Source organism: Scleropages formosus, chromosome 20 (genome assembly GCF_900964775.1).
Source record: "Scleropages formosus chromosome 20, fSclFor1.1, whole genome shotgun sequence".
NCBI lineage: Eukaryota > Metazoa > Chordata > Actinopteri > Osteoglossiformes > Osteoglossidae > Scleropages > Scleropages formosus.
The window spans coordinates 14,664,595-14,682,082 of NC_041825.1; the positions used below are offsets into that span (position 1 = coordinate 14,664,595).

At 38.1% G+C, this 17,488-nt stretch overlaps 1 protein-coding gene across 3 annotated transcripts in view; it reads left to right on the top strand.

The window, feature by feature from the left end:
* LOC108940084 (dynein, axonemal, heavy chain 9) overlaps positions 1–17,488 on the top strand; it is a 91,062-nt gene that overhangs the window by 24,083 nt on the left and 49,491 nt on the right. For all 3 annotated transcript variants that reach the window (XM_029246646.1, XM_018761940.2, XM_018761941.2), the window contains 16 exons: positions 485–772; positions 3,132–3,342; positions 3,502–3,629; positions 3,745–3,853; positions 4,347–4,494; positions 4,710–4,884; positions 5,430–5,603; positions 5,984–6,191; positions 6,886–7,051; positions 8,222–8,324; positions 8,949–9,188; positions 14,497–14,658; positions 15,213–15,409; positions 15,559–15,721; positions 16,159–16,282; positions 16,803–16,945. In XM_029246646.1, the coding sequence (XP_029102479.1) occupies positions 485–772; positions 3,132–3,342; positions 3,502–3,629; positions 3,745–3,853; positions 4,347–4,494; positions 4,710–4,884; positions 5,430–5,603; positions 5,984–6,191; positions 6,886–7,051; positions 8,222–8,324; positions 8,949–9,188; positions 14,497–14,658; positions 15,213–15,409; positions 15,559–15,721; positions 16,159–16,282; positions 16,803–16,945 (2,739 nt within the window). The remainder of the gene's footprint in view (positions 1–484; positions 773–3,131; positions 3,343–3,501; positions 3,630–3,744; positions 3,854–4,346; positions 4,495–4,709; positions 4,885–5,429; positions 5,604–5,983; positions 6,192–6,885; positions 7,052–8,221; positions 8,325–8,948; positions 9,189–14,496; positions 14,659–15,212; positions 15,410–15,558; positions 15,722–16,158; positions 16,283–16,802; positions 16,946–17,488) is intronic.

Sequence of the window (17,488 nt, forward strand, 5' to 3'; positions counted from 1 at the left end):
ATATATTTAATCATTGTATTTTCTCTTAAATACCATATGCATGTCTATGTGTTGAAGAATATTTATGTTAAATTACAAAATGCAGGATACTGAATACTTTGTAATGAATATACTTAAGGCAGTTGAGATAACTTTGGATTCTGCTTATATGTATTGTAATATCTGAATATAATGTATTATGTATAATGTATTAGTTTATTATTTATCCAGTGACATTCTCCACACATCTGCAAACAAGTATATGAATAAGATATAAAACACTGCTATTAACTGTCTGATTTGTTATAAAAATGCAAGTGTTCACTGTAATTTCCCGTAGCGGACAGGGTTCATCTGTGGGTATCGGATTAGATACCACAGAAGACATGAGTAACATATCATTTGATGGAAAATTAACATGGATATTTGTATATTAATGTAATTTACCCCTAATGTTGGGGAAGTTTATTTTTTCAACTTTAACTTGTGCGTGGCATTTTTGCAGGACCACTATGACTGGGGCTTGCGGGCCATCAAATCCGTGCTGGTGGTAGCAGGGTCATTGAAAAGGAGTGATCCTGACCGCCCTGAGGAGCAGGTGCTTATGAGAGCTCTGCGAGACTTCAACATCCCCAAGATTGTGACTGACGACATGCCCGTGTTCATGGGCCTCATTGGAGACCTGTTCCCTGCACTGGATGTCCCTCGTAAAAGGAACATGGAATTTGAGAAGTTTGTCAAACAATCTATCCTGGACCTCAAGCTGCAGGCTGAGGACAACTTTGTTCTGAAGGTCAGTCGAAAAAACTTTTTCTTTTTTTTGAATCTGTGGTTTCAAACATGCACACCCCCCACACTCACACACATAGACACACTGGCAAAAGTATAAATTGGCTGGGTGGCTAAATTGCTGGATGGCCTCTGATGACTGGCGATCTTATATTGCCATTTACTGTATCTGGTGTTTTTGTTTTCTTCCCTGAAGCAATAAACCTCATATTGTATAAGCATCAAAAGGGGTGAGAGGCAGAGAGGTTGGAATGAGTTGGTCAGAGTAATATACCATGAGTTATGATTGCACTTCAGATTCTACACTCTAAGTCCTAATTCAGGACATTAGTGTGATGTTACAGATATCAAGAGTGTAGATATCTAGGGTCATGGGAAATAAGTGTAATCTTTGGCAGGGGAAAAGGTCAAAGAAACAACTGAAATTATGTTCAACAGACGTATCTGTTCACCGCAGAGGCGATTAACCCTGCTTTTGTGAGAAAGGGAATCAAAATGGAGATAAACATGGCACACTTTGCTAGAAGAACAAGAGGTCAACAGCTTCATCTGCTGCAATTGCCTGAACTGTATGCAAGCAGTTTCTTCTAAATTGAGAGTGGAAAACTGTTTTGTAAAATGCCCGTCTGACCATAATGGCTACTGCTCACAGACATCATGTCAAAGCTGCAAGCCACCAAGGCTTTTTAAATGCTAAACCCCATTCTGAAGAGCGGCATGGTGAGCCTGGTCGATGGCATTGATTGAGCATGCCATCAGCATTGTGGAGAAGATCCCTCAGTCTCGGAGGGAAGTGATTCATTATATTTTTTCCCTTGCTTTTCTCAGGGACTTCAATAGATGTTGAGGTTTAATTGTGCAGGGTTATATCAAAGGAGTTTGGCATGACACTGCCTGAACTGTGCATACTTCTTTCTTCAAGAATGAACATGCATTTACTTTCCACTTGTTAATTTTTAAGAGACAGATATTACTGTATTTAAAGCAGTTTCAGCCTCGATTCTATAATTTGGACAGAACATTGGATACTGCACTTGCTGTGCATGTGCCATTTTTATATATATGTTTGTGTGTGTGTGTGTGTGTGTGTGTGTGTGTGTGTGTGTGTGTGTGTGTGTGTGTGTGTACATATATATATGTGGTCTCCGCTCAGTGGAAGAACATGAATAGCAAATACATTCTTTGCAAATACTGAAGTCAAATGAAGGCAGGTGCAGGTGGAGTTAAGAAATTTTGAATTTAAAAAAGGTGAAGAAGCTGTGGAAAAACTCTTTGCTACATATTGTAAAAGCAAAACCTCAGGTGATTCCGGGGGATGGCTTAACCACTGAAATACAAGCCAGACCAAGCACTGAAGGGCTACAATTGCCCTCTGATCTTATAATACCAGTGTACCTAGGGGGCTACAATCATAATGATTTGATTACGCTTGTGAGAGCTGAAGGAGACTTTGTCCAGTGTTATTACCAGAGAGCTTTGGAGCAGAGGAAGGCTGAGTGTGGAGAGCAAAGGGATAGGTGCCTGGTTGCGGAGGGGTTGGCCAGCCAGTACAACAATTGACCACATGGTGGTGAAGAGGCCACCTACCTCATGTGCCCAACACAGAAAATTGAAAAAAGGGCAAGAGGGCGATGGGCTGTAACACTTGCTGGGAGCTGAGAAGGAGCAGCTTACTGGATAAATTGAAGGCCAACAACAAGGTCTGTGAAATGTATGTGGAATACAAGTCTGACCAAGTCTGAGTGAGCGCAGAGCTACTATAGTATGTAACTGTGCTGTTCTTGATGGTCCAGCAAGGTCTGATTAAATAGGTAGGGGCACTGTACTGAGTTTAGTATGGAGGAAGTGCGCCGGGGTACGAACCAGCAACTGAAGTGATTTAGATACACCAGGTGGATCCAACTGATGTTGTTTATTGAGAAGGAAGCAATGGGGTTTCATTTGTATTATCACATAGTAAGATTAAGGGCACCACTTGTTTTTTTGAAGATTTTAATCAGTTGGGGACAGAGTCAGTAATAAATTTTCAAGGTCTTGTAGAGCAGCAGGATTTTGCAGGCATGACAGGGTAACTTCATATTTATATGCAATACATGCGGAAAGGATTTTTGCCTTTTTGCTATGTGGAAATTGTTGATTTTTTTAAAGAATTAATTACATTGTTCCTACAATAGTACGTTTTGAAATGAATAGCGTGACATAGCAGGAGGTTTATAAAAATAACACCAGATCCATTGTCCTGGAACCAGTTATATAAAATGGTGTACTTGTTAATCTTCAACCCGTCCATTATTTTCCACAGTTTGTTGGCACAGTAAAGAATTCATACATTACAATGCATACCCTCCCTCCTTTCTTCTCAGGTGGTGCAGCTAGAGGAGCTCCTTGCTGTCAGGCACTCAGTGTTTGTAGTGGGTAATGCTGGCACAGGAAAGTCACAGGTGATGAAATCCCTGAACAAGACCTACCACAACATGAAACGCCGTCCCGTGTGGTCTGACCTCAACCCCAAAGCTGTCACCAACGATGAACTTTTTGGCATCATCAACCCAGCCACCCGGGAGTGGAAAGATGGTGAGATCCAGAATCCTGTTTGACATAAAGGTCATTTAAAGAAGTTTTGCACTGGCATCAAAATATATATTTAAAAATTTAGAATTTCCAATGTTTCCTGACCATTTTTAGTCTGTATGGACTGGGAAGTTAAACATATTTAGTATATTTTTGTTTTAGGGCTTTTCTCCAATATCATGCGTGAGCTGGCTAACATTAGTCATGATGGACCAAAGTGGATTGTGCTTGATGGAGATATTGACCCAATGTGGATTGAATCTTTGAACACCGTCATGGATGATAACAAGGTGAAGTCCAGCATCCCACCTTTGCCCCAGCTCAGCTAATGTCATAATACTGTTTGTTTCCTTTGAAAGGTCGAGTCTTATTCATGTCCTGCTCACATGTGATCTTCTCAATCAGGTGCTGACTCTGGCAAGTAATGAGAGAATACCACTGAACCCAACTATGAGGCTGGTTTTTGAGATCAGCCACCTGCGAACTGCCACACCTGCCACTGTGTCCCGAGCTGGTTAGTTACTTAAGAATTTGTCTGCACACATTTCACTTAGCTTAGGGGTAAGGGTCTCCCTCAAGGTACATTTGTAAATTGTAGTGCACCCTGTGGCAGGATCTACATTCTAATGGTTGCTATACTACATTGGCTATTTGTGGTAAGGGGGCTCCAGGAAAGCAGGCTAGCCTGTGTCCCATTGGAAATGTGAAGTCGCTGGGGTCCTTTTCAGCTTGTGTCTCACAGTGACACCTACAGTTGGCCAGATGCCTACAGGTCTGCCTGTGGAGTTCACTAAGCAGCACTTTCCTTCAAGAATGCTGTGCAGCTTGGTTAAGCCTACAACCAGTTAACATGTCTGAGGGTTGTTCACCCTTCCTAAGCTACTGTGGGTGTCGTGCTTCAATGGGGAGACATAAGATACATGAGACATGACTGACATAACACACATCTGTAAAAGGTATAAGTACTTAATATTTATAATTGACTTTATCTGTGCTGATCTACACAGGCATCCTATACATAAACCCAGCAGATTTGGGCTGGAATCCTCCAGTGAGCAGCTGGATTGACAAGAGAGAGGTCCAGTCTGAGAAAGCCAACTTGACTATTCTCTTTGAGAAGTACCTACCTCCTTGTCTTGACAGTCTCAGGACGAGGTAATGTGCCAAATTATCACAGCATAATTTGAGGATCTGTATGTTTTTGTTAGATTTTAGGTAATTTATCCTGTGAAGGACCCTATTTTCTAAAATACTAACCATTTTTTTTTCAACCAAATAGCTCATATCAACCATGACCTGGTAGGAAGCATTTTGTAAATTAGTTTTTTTTTTTTTTTTTCCTTCTAATGTGAGTATCTTATTTGGTGCAGATTTAAGAAGATCATCCCTATTCCAGAACAAAGCATGGTACAGATGCTTTGTCACCTTCTGGATTGTCTGTTGACACCTGAGCACACCCCTCCAGATAGTCCAAAGGAACTGTATGAGCTCTTCTTTGTCTTCTGTGCCATTTGGGCATTTGGAGGTGCCATGTTCCAGGATCAGGTAAACATCCACCAGTAATTTAGGTTCATGTACAGTTTCAGCTATTGCATATGTATTGATTCACTTGTTTTTATCAGTTTTAAGAGAACCCCTTGCCTTGAACAAATGTTTATAGAATTCATGTGTATTTTTACCTTTTTTCCATTTTTCAAAACTATCAGTAATTACCTGCAATTATGTTACTTTTATTATTATATTGATTATTTTAGTGATTTTTTGTGGAAACATTGTTATCACTACCAAGAGAATTCCCTCACTAAAATGTAGTACTTTCTCTACTGCCATTACATCCTATGGTTGACATCTCTACAGCTACCAAAATTCGTAGGAGTTTTCTTGTTAAAACCTAATCATCCAGTGTAACATTTCAAAAATTATCTTAGAAGTGGCTGAATTGAGTTTTTGTTTGTCATTTCATCCATGTGGACTTGGGAGTAGTCTTTTACGCAACTTCATTTACCTGTATTAATTCTTGTGACGATGATTTATATGATGTGATATATTTACATTTAAATGAGTTACAACATCCTATGTTTTCTTGGCAGCTGGTTGATTACAGAGTAGAGTTCAGTAAATGGTGGGTGTCAGAATTCAAAACTATCAAGTTCCCATCTCAAGGCACTGTATTTGACTACTACATCGACCCTGAGACAAAGAAGTTTGAACTATGGTCAAAAATGATTCCTCCGTTTCGTTTTGATCCAGATATTCCTCTGCAGGTTTGTACCAAAGGGTAGGATATTTACTGTAAAACGGCCCTTCGCTAGACATGTTGTTATTGATTAATTGATGAATGTACAGTTCGACGTAGAATATTTTAGCAAACTCACTGGAAGAGTTTTTACAGAAGGAAAGTAAATACATTCAATATGAAAATACATAGATTGCCTAGTTTTGCAAGTTGAACCCTTTTTTTGAAATAATTTTATGCAAAGTGTTTGTTTTTGTCTTCCTGATGGGAGATAACTGACTCGACACTGAAAGATTTATTTTAAAGTTTATTTAATTTAAACTTTATTTAAATGGCCTGCACATAATGGTTGCACATTTTTAAGTGGCATGCCGATTAGAAATGCATATTACTGCATGCATCTTGCAGGCTTGCTTGGTGCATACCACTGAGACAATTCGGATTCGTTACTTCATGGACCGATTGCTTGAGAGGAGGCTCCCAGTCATGTTGGTGGGAAATGCAGGAACGGGAAAATCAGTTCTGGTTGGTGATAAACTGGGTTCCTTGGATCCAGATAAGTACATGATCAAGAACGTGCCCTTCAACTATTACACAACATCAGCTATGCTGCAAGGTACGCTCAAAGTTCAACTATGTAATTTTAATTAGTCACTTATTATTTATTTAAACAATATTGCTGTATATTTTATTAGTTTATTCTGTTTTTTCGGAGTGTATTTATTTAAAATCTTTCATTTGTAATGTCTTACTTAGAAGAATATCTGTTCCTGTTTTTTTGCCATCAGCTGTGCTTTCTGTTTCCACCACAGTCACGGTTAAGTGTTTGTTTAAATTTTTGCTATACAGAGATTAAGTATATGTAATCTTAATGAAAACATTCTTTATAACTGTTCTAAACAATGGATATAAAAATACGATTTTATTAGGAATCTTTATTTTTCTTATAAAATAAATCAGTATATAACACAGGATTAAGTCTTCCTATGGCAATAAAAATGTGAATTGTGAGAAAATGTATGAATGAATGAGTTTCTAATACTATGAAAAAATCATCCTGCCCAGCAAAAGTGTTTTTTTTCCTTGTTTTTGATACAGCTGTCACATCACATTAAAAACTATCAGTGTAGTGCACATGATGTATCTTGTTCATGTAAACTGGAATCTCTTCAGTTCCTTGACAGACCTATCTTAAGAAAAGCTATAGGGTGAAATCGTGTTGTCAGCTTCTTGCATTTGCCCTTAATGGTAATACGAAAAGCAGACAGAGAAGCCATCCTCATAAGTGTGAACCTTCCATCTGTCTACAGCCATTTTAGAAAAGCCTCTGGAGAAGAAGGCTGGTAGGAACTATGGCCCCCCTGGGAGCAAGAATCTGATCTACTTCATCGATGACATGAACATGCCAGAAGTAGATGCCTATGGAACAGTGCAGCCTCACACGCTCATTCGACAGCACATGGACTACATGCACTGGTACGTCTGTAACAGATTCTTTAGAAAGCCACTGAAGACCCAATCTTCCTCAAGAATATGCTGTACATGCAGGTTTTTTCAAGTTGAGTCCAGTGGGAGATGGAATATGCTGTTATATGAGGCATAAATATTTTAAATTCTGCCAGCTTCCTTTTTTTTCCCCCATCTTTAACTACAAATAAGTGCCACATGGCCTCACAGTGTAGAACTCAGACTTGGCAGATTACTATATTTAAGTCTGACAGATATGCAGAAGAAATGTCCTCCTTCCAAAACAATATCTTCAAAGAAGACTACTTTATGTTACTTTAGCACATAACGTACTTTGTTACTTTAAGGTATGTGCAACGTAGAGCCAAGTTTTTGTCCTCTAGTTTGGTTAAAACAATGCATATTATTTAATATAGTAGGCGATTATCTATGAGCTATCATCTGAAGATGGGCTACAATTTCAACGGCAACTTGTATCAGGTCTACCTGTGCTAAATAACAGGTGTAACTAATGAGGTTTTATATCTTGCATGCCACTGTGTTTTATATAGTTTGTAGTAGAAAGAATTTGTAGTCTGGTCCAAGTTAGGTTTTTTTTTTTTTTTTTTTTTTTTTAATTCATTAGTAATATTCTCAGACCTGTGGGCAGCAGGCTGTGTAATGGTAAGCACTGCTTTCTTTGGACCCAGAGGTTACAGGTGTGAATTCCACCTCCAACTGTAGTATTCTTGAGTATGGTACTTACTCTAAATTGCTCTGGTAAAATTACTCAGCTATATGAAAAGGTAGCTATTTTTAGGTATAGCCTACTTATTTGTAGTGTCTATTTTACATTTTAAGTTGTTCAATATTTGTTTTTCATTACTCTTTCTCAGTCTTATGGCATCTGGAAAGGGATTTTATTGTGACTAAAAGCACATTTTCTAGTTTATTTCTGGTGAAATCATTTGTCATATGGGCTGATCAATCCCATTATTTAGTTAGATGTTAAAGAAGCCATCCACAAAACATTTAATGCCCTATCTGAGAGCTAGTGAGTTTTTCAGCGAGTCGCACAGTGACAGCTGGAAGGAGATCTGAAGCTCGACTCCAGGACGTGCAGAGAGCGTCTTTCCCCAGTTGAAGGGGAAGCTCGGTGCCTGTTGTTGCGGTGACTGCCACTATGTCGTGTCCCCTCAGGTATGACAGAATCAAGCTAGTTCTAAAGGAGATCCACAACGTGCAGTATGTGTCCTGCATGAATCCCACCGCGGGCAGCTTCACCATCAATCCACGGCTGCAGGTAACTGTGCACTGCTGTATTTACACTGGTATACCACAGTGCTGCTGATGTGCCAATACACTAATATCGATTGACAGTGTCATGTATAAAAGTCTGCATCTCAGCTGATTTGATTTAGTTCATAGACAAAGGGCAATCAGGGCAGGTAAAAATTTCAAAACTGCTGGACAATATAATTATGAGTTTGCCGAGCAAGTGCTTTAATTGCTACACTGGAACGTGTAATGAGTCCTGAGGTTGTCAAGAGTAAATTCAAATGGCACTTGAAACTTCATTCAGAGCAGAAGTGGTACTAATTTGCATTCATGTAAGTGCAAACAGATCGTTGATTTATTTATTCCAGCTTTGATTTGATCCTGTGCTTTCTTGTCTGATATTTTGGCCAGTCTGATATCCTGGGCCAGATTTATCAAGCTGTAAACACCACTGCACAGTTTGAACCTGTACTTCCCTTAAAATTTACAAATGTAGGATTGTTTGAAAGATAAATCAAGAAAAATGTTTACATTTTCATTTAGATTTAAACCTTCAATTTCTTTGAAAAGGGAACTGGTTTTGGTTTTCCATGGATGCAAAAGACTGATAAATATGTCCTTCTGTCTCCACACTGGTTGGTCCTTGCAGCGACACTTCTGCGTGTTTGCACTCTCTTTTCCTGGTGCGGATGCCCTGAGTACCATCTACTGCAGCATTTTAACCCAGCGTCTCCGTGGGGAGGGCTTTCCGCCAGTCCTGCAGAAAAGCTGCCCCCAGGTCATCCAACTGTCACTGGCTGTGCACCAAAAGGTGACTGCCACCTTTCTACCCACGGCCATCAAGTTCCATTATATCTTCAACCTCCGTGACCTCTCCAATATATTCCAGGTATGTCACTGATACTTCATTCTGCATCATGGCCATAGGAGCATCGCGTGTCATCTTGTTAATAGGCTCTAGACACACATATGTTCTTCATAAGCAATTGTTTATAATTGTTCACCTAGCAGATGGCAAGGCATCATACATTGCAAAATGTAGGGCTCTTCATCTGAACTAGAGATCTGTGGTACTATGGGTCTTCATCTGTTGATGTATTTATGCCTATTTATACAGTTCTTAAAAAAAGTCACAAAGCATATGAACATGCTATGGATATATTATGCATTTATACCTTTAAATTTTAAGTATGTCTTGTGTTTCAAAGTTAGATATAGCCTATTCTGTATCCTAAAAGCAGTATTTTATTACAGTATGAAACTTGAATTACATTTCAATTAGATGTTCTAAGAGAAAATTCATGTAGTACTATTGGTAAGGCTATGAACTCAGTTAAGAAGTTGGTAAGGCTATGAACTCAATTAAGAAGAGAAACAAAATTATCATTTGTAATCTGTATTTGTGTTAATTTCAGAATTTAGATAAAAAAAATCTGTTTTTGTAGCTCTTAAGAATAGTTTCATGTCAAAAACATGAATAGCTACTTTTTTAGTTATCTGAACATTTCTTTTCTGATACATGTGGTTTTCTGTGTGTTCATGTATTAAAATCTGTTGTTTCTTAAAAAAAGAAAAAACCCTGAAAGACCTCACCATAAAAAAAACACTACACTTAAACCGAAAATGATTATATCTTATCCATAATTCAAGATACTAATGCCAACACATAGATTCCATTTTAAAGTGATCCTCATATCACAAATTGAAGAGGAAGCACGTTGTTTTTGCTGTCTGAAATCTATGAAAAAGTAGAATTAGATGGCGAGATTCCAGCACAGTTGAGACCTTTGAAGTATTGTACTTAGTTCTGCCTTGCTGATTCTGCCTTGCTGATTCTGCCTTGGTTTCAGTTGCCTAGGGACAGTTAATGAAAGGAAGAGCTGCCTTGCAGTAACCTCAGAGCCCTCTCCATTTCAACTAGTTTGACAAGACTTTAAAAGTTTTAATGTCCTCAGCCCAAGTACAGATTTGATTTTGGTGTTATTTCCCAAAGAATTGTGTTTTACGTTTAAGGGATTTCAAGATTGAACAGATCTGGTACAGGGACACACTGGCATACTTAACAGTAAAATTTAAGAATGACCAAAATAGTGTTTATATTGAGCTGCAATTGCAGTGGTTTTTATAGCATCTGGAAAGCATTATATTAAAAGATCTAAATATTTCAAGGTTTAAATAATTAAGCTGAGAAAATGAACAGATGTCAGAATTTCTCTGAAAATAGCTTGAAACTATGGCATTTTCATCATAGTAACATCATTTGTGTCTATTGGGAAATGGATTTATGTTAATGTAATGTGAATGGTAATGTAACTGCAGTATTCATTTGAGACTGTTTAATGTAGTATGTTTCACTGGTAGATAGTTCCTTGGAGATTTAGACTAATAGGAGGCTTTGTCTATATATTTTACTCTGAGGACCCCCAATTTATGTGTTTTTTTTTTTTCAAATTTATATTTTAATTTTCAAATTGTTATTCCCTAAGATCAGTTGTTGAGCTTGGAGTGTAGGTGTTTCACTAAATATTTGGAAGTGTTAATTAAATTCCATAATCTTTATTTTTCTGTTCCCAAAAGAGGAAACCAAAATGTTTTCTCATGGATTTCAGGGGGTAAGAGTACAAGTATTATGCAGAACCAAGATTAATTTTGTGTCTATTTAGTGTCCACTGTCTTTCTAATTGCCAGCAGTTCATGAAAGACAAAACTTCCTTGTGTTGACAGAAGCCACAAAAAGTGTCTTGCTGTTGTTTTGACTGCGATTGTGCAACAATTTCTGCTATAAATAACTTCTTGCTGAAATGCAGTTTTTGATTTTCCCTTCTTGGGAACGGATTTTTCGGGCAGTATGGCTGTCAAGTTTTCTGGACATTGCTCCTTCAGCAAGTCCACATGTGTCTCTGTACTTAATGATACTGATGGTACTGGTGGTACTGGTATACTGAGTTTGGCAGTAAGCAACTGCCAAGTTGGACTGCCAACTTAGAGTCAAAAGCAAAACCATCTTGTGAGCTCATGGTAGTTTCTGAATTCCATACAGTCCTTATGTAACTGAATTAAATTTTGTTTTTGTCACCATATGGTGCTGGCACCCTTCACAGATCATATGTTGAGTTGTTTGAAGTTAAATACACACCTGAAAGAGTAAAGGGAATCACTGAAGATACTCTAGCTCTGGCATTTAGCAAGGACTTTCTTCTTAGAAGATCTTAGGAGCCGTTAAAGTCGAGGTCAGAGGGAAGCCACAATAGAGTCCTTCCTAACGATACTGGAACCATCCCTTTGAGCACCGAATGTACACCGTTATCACCCTGCAGTGTATTCTCTACTAGCTTTTGGATTCAAATGTTTCTTTGAAAATAGCTATTGTAGTGAAAGTATATGATGCATTTCAGACAGTAGAATGCTGTCTAGGGCAGATAAAGGAAACTGATTTATAACATTAGGTTGTATATTTCAGTTCACTCCATTTAATTGTCCTTTATGCAAGGGGCTTCCATAAATATTTATAATATTTAGATGTCTTTGGTTTCTGTAAGCAGTGAAAAATCAAAAATATAAAATTGTGTATTTGTGGAAATATCTTTCAGTAAAGTGTCATAACTCAATTTCAAGAAATGAATGAATGAATGAATGTTCACTTGGACAAATTATTTTAGCTTACTGGTGTTGTGTGAGGCATATAAACAGATACAGATAGAAAGATTTATTTTGGTTTTTAACACCTTTTGTACCTAAAGTATTTGTCATATATTCAGCCTTTACAGTTATCATCTGTAATTGAGGCAATTAGCTGCACCATTTAGCATACAATTTCAGAGGACAGTTTTCACGTTGCATTCAATATTGTGATTCATTAGATTGCCCTTTTGGTAATCCTGAAATGACAGCAGTGTTTTGCATTTTAAAAAAAAATCTTGTGGAAGGAGGCACTGCATCTGTTTCACCAAATTCCCTACACACACTCTTTATCCTGAAGGGAGGTGTACAGCAACGCTGGGTGCGTTTGCCTGCAACCTGGCAGCACGTTGTGCCGCAGATGAAAATGGAACAGATTTATGCTACCTTCATTTCATGGTTGGCTACGATGTAGTCATCCCAATGAGGCAATGACAGATTTAAAGCTCTCTGAGGCAACCTACCAGGGATGAATTGTTGCTGGCTCTGTTGGGTCTCAATAGTTCAAAGTATAATCATGATCTGATTTTTTTTTTTTTTTTAAGCAGTAGCATTGGTATATTTTCTGAGATATATGGGAAATATTTTTCAAACATGCATTTCATTATTTTTAAATTTTATTGATTTATTTTTGTACTTACTGAGATCATTTAGTTTTCAGTGAGTCCTAACAATGGAACTGCCTTGAATGCAGAATGGCCTTGAATGGTCTTCCATATAAATATACCAGAAGAGCCTTAGAAGATGCACACAACCTACTAGTCTGAAAGTGTTAAAACTGCATTTCAATAACTGTAAAATGAACAGATAATTTTTCTCTAACATTGTTAAATTATTTCATTATTGGCTATGCAGGATAATTTGAATATTTTGCGAGTGGTGCACATTATTTCAGTATATCACATGTGGGTGCTACACAGTCATATTGTTCTGAAATGTTTACAAACAATGGCCAGATTGCAAAATATTTTATTTTTGCAGTAGCACTTTATCCTGTTATAGGTGGCTTAAAGGATGTGAATAATAGCTGGATTATAGTCATGAGAATTTTGAGGAATGAGTTTGACATTTCATGCCTTAAAAGACCATTTTCTGTCACAAGATTTTTTGGTCCACCTCTCAGCTCCAGGTTGAATCCGTCAGCATGCTATTGTAATCTGACTTCAGATTAATCCGTAACATAATTTTGAGAATGTACAGCTACATGTTGTCCTGTAATAGTTTCAACATTATAAGAATACAATACTAAAATGCTATGTGGCAATGAAATGTAAGTCATTTCTACTTGAGACTTCTGGAAAATTGCATACAAAAACTGATCTTCTCAGTCATGACTTCTTACTCAAATTGTATGTTCCAAAAAATTAGAACACAAGTAATAATGGGTGTATTGTTGATAATGGGATTAATAATTGCTGTAAATTCTGGCAGGGAAATTAATGTCTCATTCTCACTGAAGGTTTGCTGATGGTTAATATCAGTGTGGTGAACACTTGAAAACTGCATGAATGAATGAACTTTTATATATATATTTTTTTTTGAAAATGTTCACATATTCAGTGATGAATGTTTTTAAGATTTTAGGCTGCAGATTTTTCTGAATTAATGAATCTTAAAACTCAGAATTTATTTGATGAAGGAAAGTCTAATAAAGAGCAAGAGGGTGTTTCTGTAGCCTGCTTTCTTGGCAAGATTAGATCCACAATGGAACATGACAGCTGAGATGCGACATGACAAGTGGCACCCTGTTATAATTAATGCAGTCCTCTGACGATGGATGTAATTGCTGCTGCTTCTGAAATGATGGGACGCACCGTCGGCTGTTTCAGGACACCTGGATTAATGAGGCACGGTGGACATGCTGTCCACATTATTGTAGTGAGCCACCCATATCATTTGGGGCTTGTCTCATTGACACACAGTCGTCTTTTGAAAATCTCTTAGCCTAGATATCATACTTTGTTTTTATTTTGCTTGTGATACTTAAAAGATAGACCTGTCCAAACTGACGGATTCCCATAGGAAAAAAGGGGCTGGCTGCTCCATTGTTACGGATGATCAATTGCTGGCACACAGGTGCTGATGGTGCTGTTGACATACATCTGTGCTCATGCATAGATTAAATACATTGTATTTTGTACATACAGTAAAAGTCTAGTATTACTGTATTTACCATAGCTTGTAAACTTCTATCAGCATTTTTGATATAAGGGCATAACAACACAGCACTGTTATTCAAGACTTATAGAGAGCTGTGTTCCAGCATGGAGATGAAATGCATCACAGAAGAATTATGTGTGCACGGTAAAAATAGGTGACGGGATGACACTGATGAGACCTCTTTGATCGCACATTCACTTTTAACTGAACTTGGTAATTTAATATTCAAAATAAGGACTTCAGGAACTTGGTAGCATTGCTAGTCCACAGTCCCATGTTTATAGGCACTGTTCTTAGCAAATTTATCAAGTTTGTCTAACAAATGTTCATCTAAAAGTGGATCTTGTTTTATTTTTTAGGGAGTTCTGTTTTGTTCATGTGACTGCCTGAAGACTGTCCAAGACTTGGTGAAGATTTACATGCATGAGTCTCAAAGAGTCTACAGAGACAAGATGGTTGAAGAGAAGGACTTTGAAACTTTTGACAAGATTATTCATGATTCAGTAAAAAAGTTTTTTGAGGTGAGAGCTGCACGCCTTTACACTCTCTTTTTAAGTGATAGACATCATTAAGTTGGAGGAGCAGCTCCTGGAGGTAGACTTGACTGACCACTTGGTCTGAGTGAAAGAGCACTAATCAGCACGCTTCTGTCAGGGCCGGGGTTATCAGTCCAGCAAATTGGAAAACATCTTAATGGCTTTTCTTTCTGGAGGGTCTGTACTACAGTGAGGAAACTGACATCCCCTGTCCTGACCACTCCTCTGTAACACAGCCTTCAAGCATCAGGGAACCTCTACAGGCATAGCCTTTCCTGCATGTTCTGTCAGGTTTTTAATGAAGAAGATGACTGGAAGACGACAACATGATTAAATGAAAAAATGTCAAAAATTATTTTTTTAAATTAAATATACGTATGTTCAGTTTATATACCAATTAAATAATATATAGTATGCTTTAATTTAATGAGGTTTAGTTTTAGTTTTTTTTTTTTTCTTTTTTACTTTTTGGGAAGTGCTTGGATGAAAATGTCACATTTTCTGCTTTTAGAGCACACAGAACAGTGGTTGTCTTTCAGGACATAGATGCGACCCTTGAAGAAGCTAAGGCCATGAATATGTACTGTCACTTTGCCACTGGCATTGGGGAGCCAAAATACATGCCTGTGCAGTCATGGGAATCCCTCAACAAGATATTGATGGAGGCACTGGAGAACTACAACGAAGTCAATGCTGCTATGAGTCTGGTTCTTTTTGAAGATGCTATGTCACACATGTAAGCAGGACGGCAGGGTTTTGAACGCAGTAGCAGCTGATGAATTTGTCAGTGGGATATTAATGGAAGAAGTCTGTTTTATTTGGTGAAATTAGTTTGTTCTATCGTTTGCCTAATTCTGCTATTAATTTTTAAACCTTATATTGCAGTTGTCGCATTAACCGAATCTTAGAATGCCCCAGAGGATACGGACTTCTGGTAGGAGTGGGCGGCAGTGGTAAACAGAGTCTGACAAGGCTTGCAGCATTCATAAGCTCCTTGGAGGTGTTTCAGATTTCTCTTAGGAAAGGCTACAACATCCCTGATCTCAAGGTAGGATACTGTTCCATAAGCAGACAAGACCGGGGACAAGTTTTAATACTACTTGTTCGCCAGTGAAATTATGATTGTTACTGATAATGACTGTCAAATTACAAATTCTCCTTAGTTACTTTAAGTCTAATGAATATTCACCTGAGAAGTGGCATACTGACCTGTTTGTAAATGTTCAGATATTGTTTTAGTGCTGACATCATTTGTTGTAATTTTTAAATGAATTCTGTGATTATTAAAGCAATTAACTGAAGGTTGTCCTATTTACATTTACTTTTAATTAAAAACTGAAAAAGAGAATACTAAATGAGACAGAAAACACTGCAACACTCCAACTCTGCAACTTTGTAAAACGGTTATCTGGTTATAAATGTGGAAATGACTGAGGATTGCACTAAGAAGAGGATAATGTAAGTTTATCTGGATGTGTATGGCAGACTGATTTAGCTGGACTGTACATCAGAGCTGGGGTGAAGAATATTGGCACAGTATTCTTAATGACTGATGCCCAGGTGGCAGATGAAAAGTTCCTGGTCCTAGTCAATGATCTTTTGGCATCAGGTAAGACTTTCCATGGCTCTACGTACTATAGAGAAATGAAAGATAGAAAGCCCTGCATGTCCAGGAGTTTTCTGGCTCTTCTACAGAGATACTGAAGTTATGTAGATACAGAACATATAGTTTTCAAGATGAATTTGCATTTAGAATTGTTTTGCACTGGATATTAATTATGTATTGCACAGAGACTGCCAAGCTGCAAATTAGGTTGCCGCTTTTGAAACCTAGAAAAACTTGCTGTGCTGTAAATTGGCATGGAAGCCACCAGAATGCTGAGAGATACATGTGCCTACAGGGAGCAGGTTGTGTCTGAGAAATATGGTTTTCACAAAATATTGGAAAACGAACTTAATTTAAAAGATTCAAAAGCCATATTGTTTTCTATTCCATGGTATGGACCCACTAGAGAAGAGTAAATACAGATGTCCATATAAAGCATGCAAGAATGTAGTGAAGTATAAAAAATGCAAAAATTTGAAAAAATTGAAAGCTGTCTCTTCATATTTACAATGTTAAACCACAGGTGAGATCCCTGATCTGTTTCCGGACGATGAAGTGGAAAATATAGTAGGAAACATGAGGAATGAGGTGAAATCACTAGGACTGATAGACACCAGGGAGAACTGCTGGAAGTTCTTCATTGACCGTGTGCGAAGGCAGCTGAAGGTGAAGCGGTGTCCTGGACTGTTCATAGACTGTTCCATGTTATTTTATTTTCAAATGATGTTCTACTGCGGACCACAGTCCTGCTGTCCGGTGGGTCTGGGGTTCGAGTCCCGCTTGGGGTACCTTGCGACGGACTGGCGTCCCGTCCTGGGTGTGTCCCCTCCCCCTCCGGCCCTACGCCCTGTGTTGCCGGGTAGGCTCCGGTTCCCCGTGACCCCATATGGGACAAGCGGCTCTGAAGATGTGTGTGTGTGTGTGTGTTCTACTGCTCACCCTCTGATTTGCCTGATATTTGATTGATTGTATGATAACCATGTCCAGTTTGTTTCCTTAACAAAAATGTGATTTCATTATTTCTGTAATGTGGATTACACCTACTCGTGTGATGAACATCGGTGCATAAAGTGGAAAGAAGCAAAGTTTACTTAAGAATCACATGTCTGCAACTATGTCTCTCTTTCTCCTAATGTAATGCACAAATTGTATTTCTCTGAGATGTACGTCGCTTTGGAGAAAAGCATCTGCTAAATTAATAAATGTAAC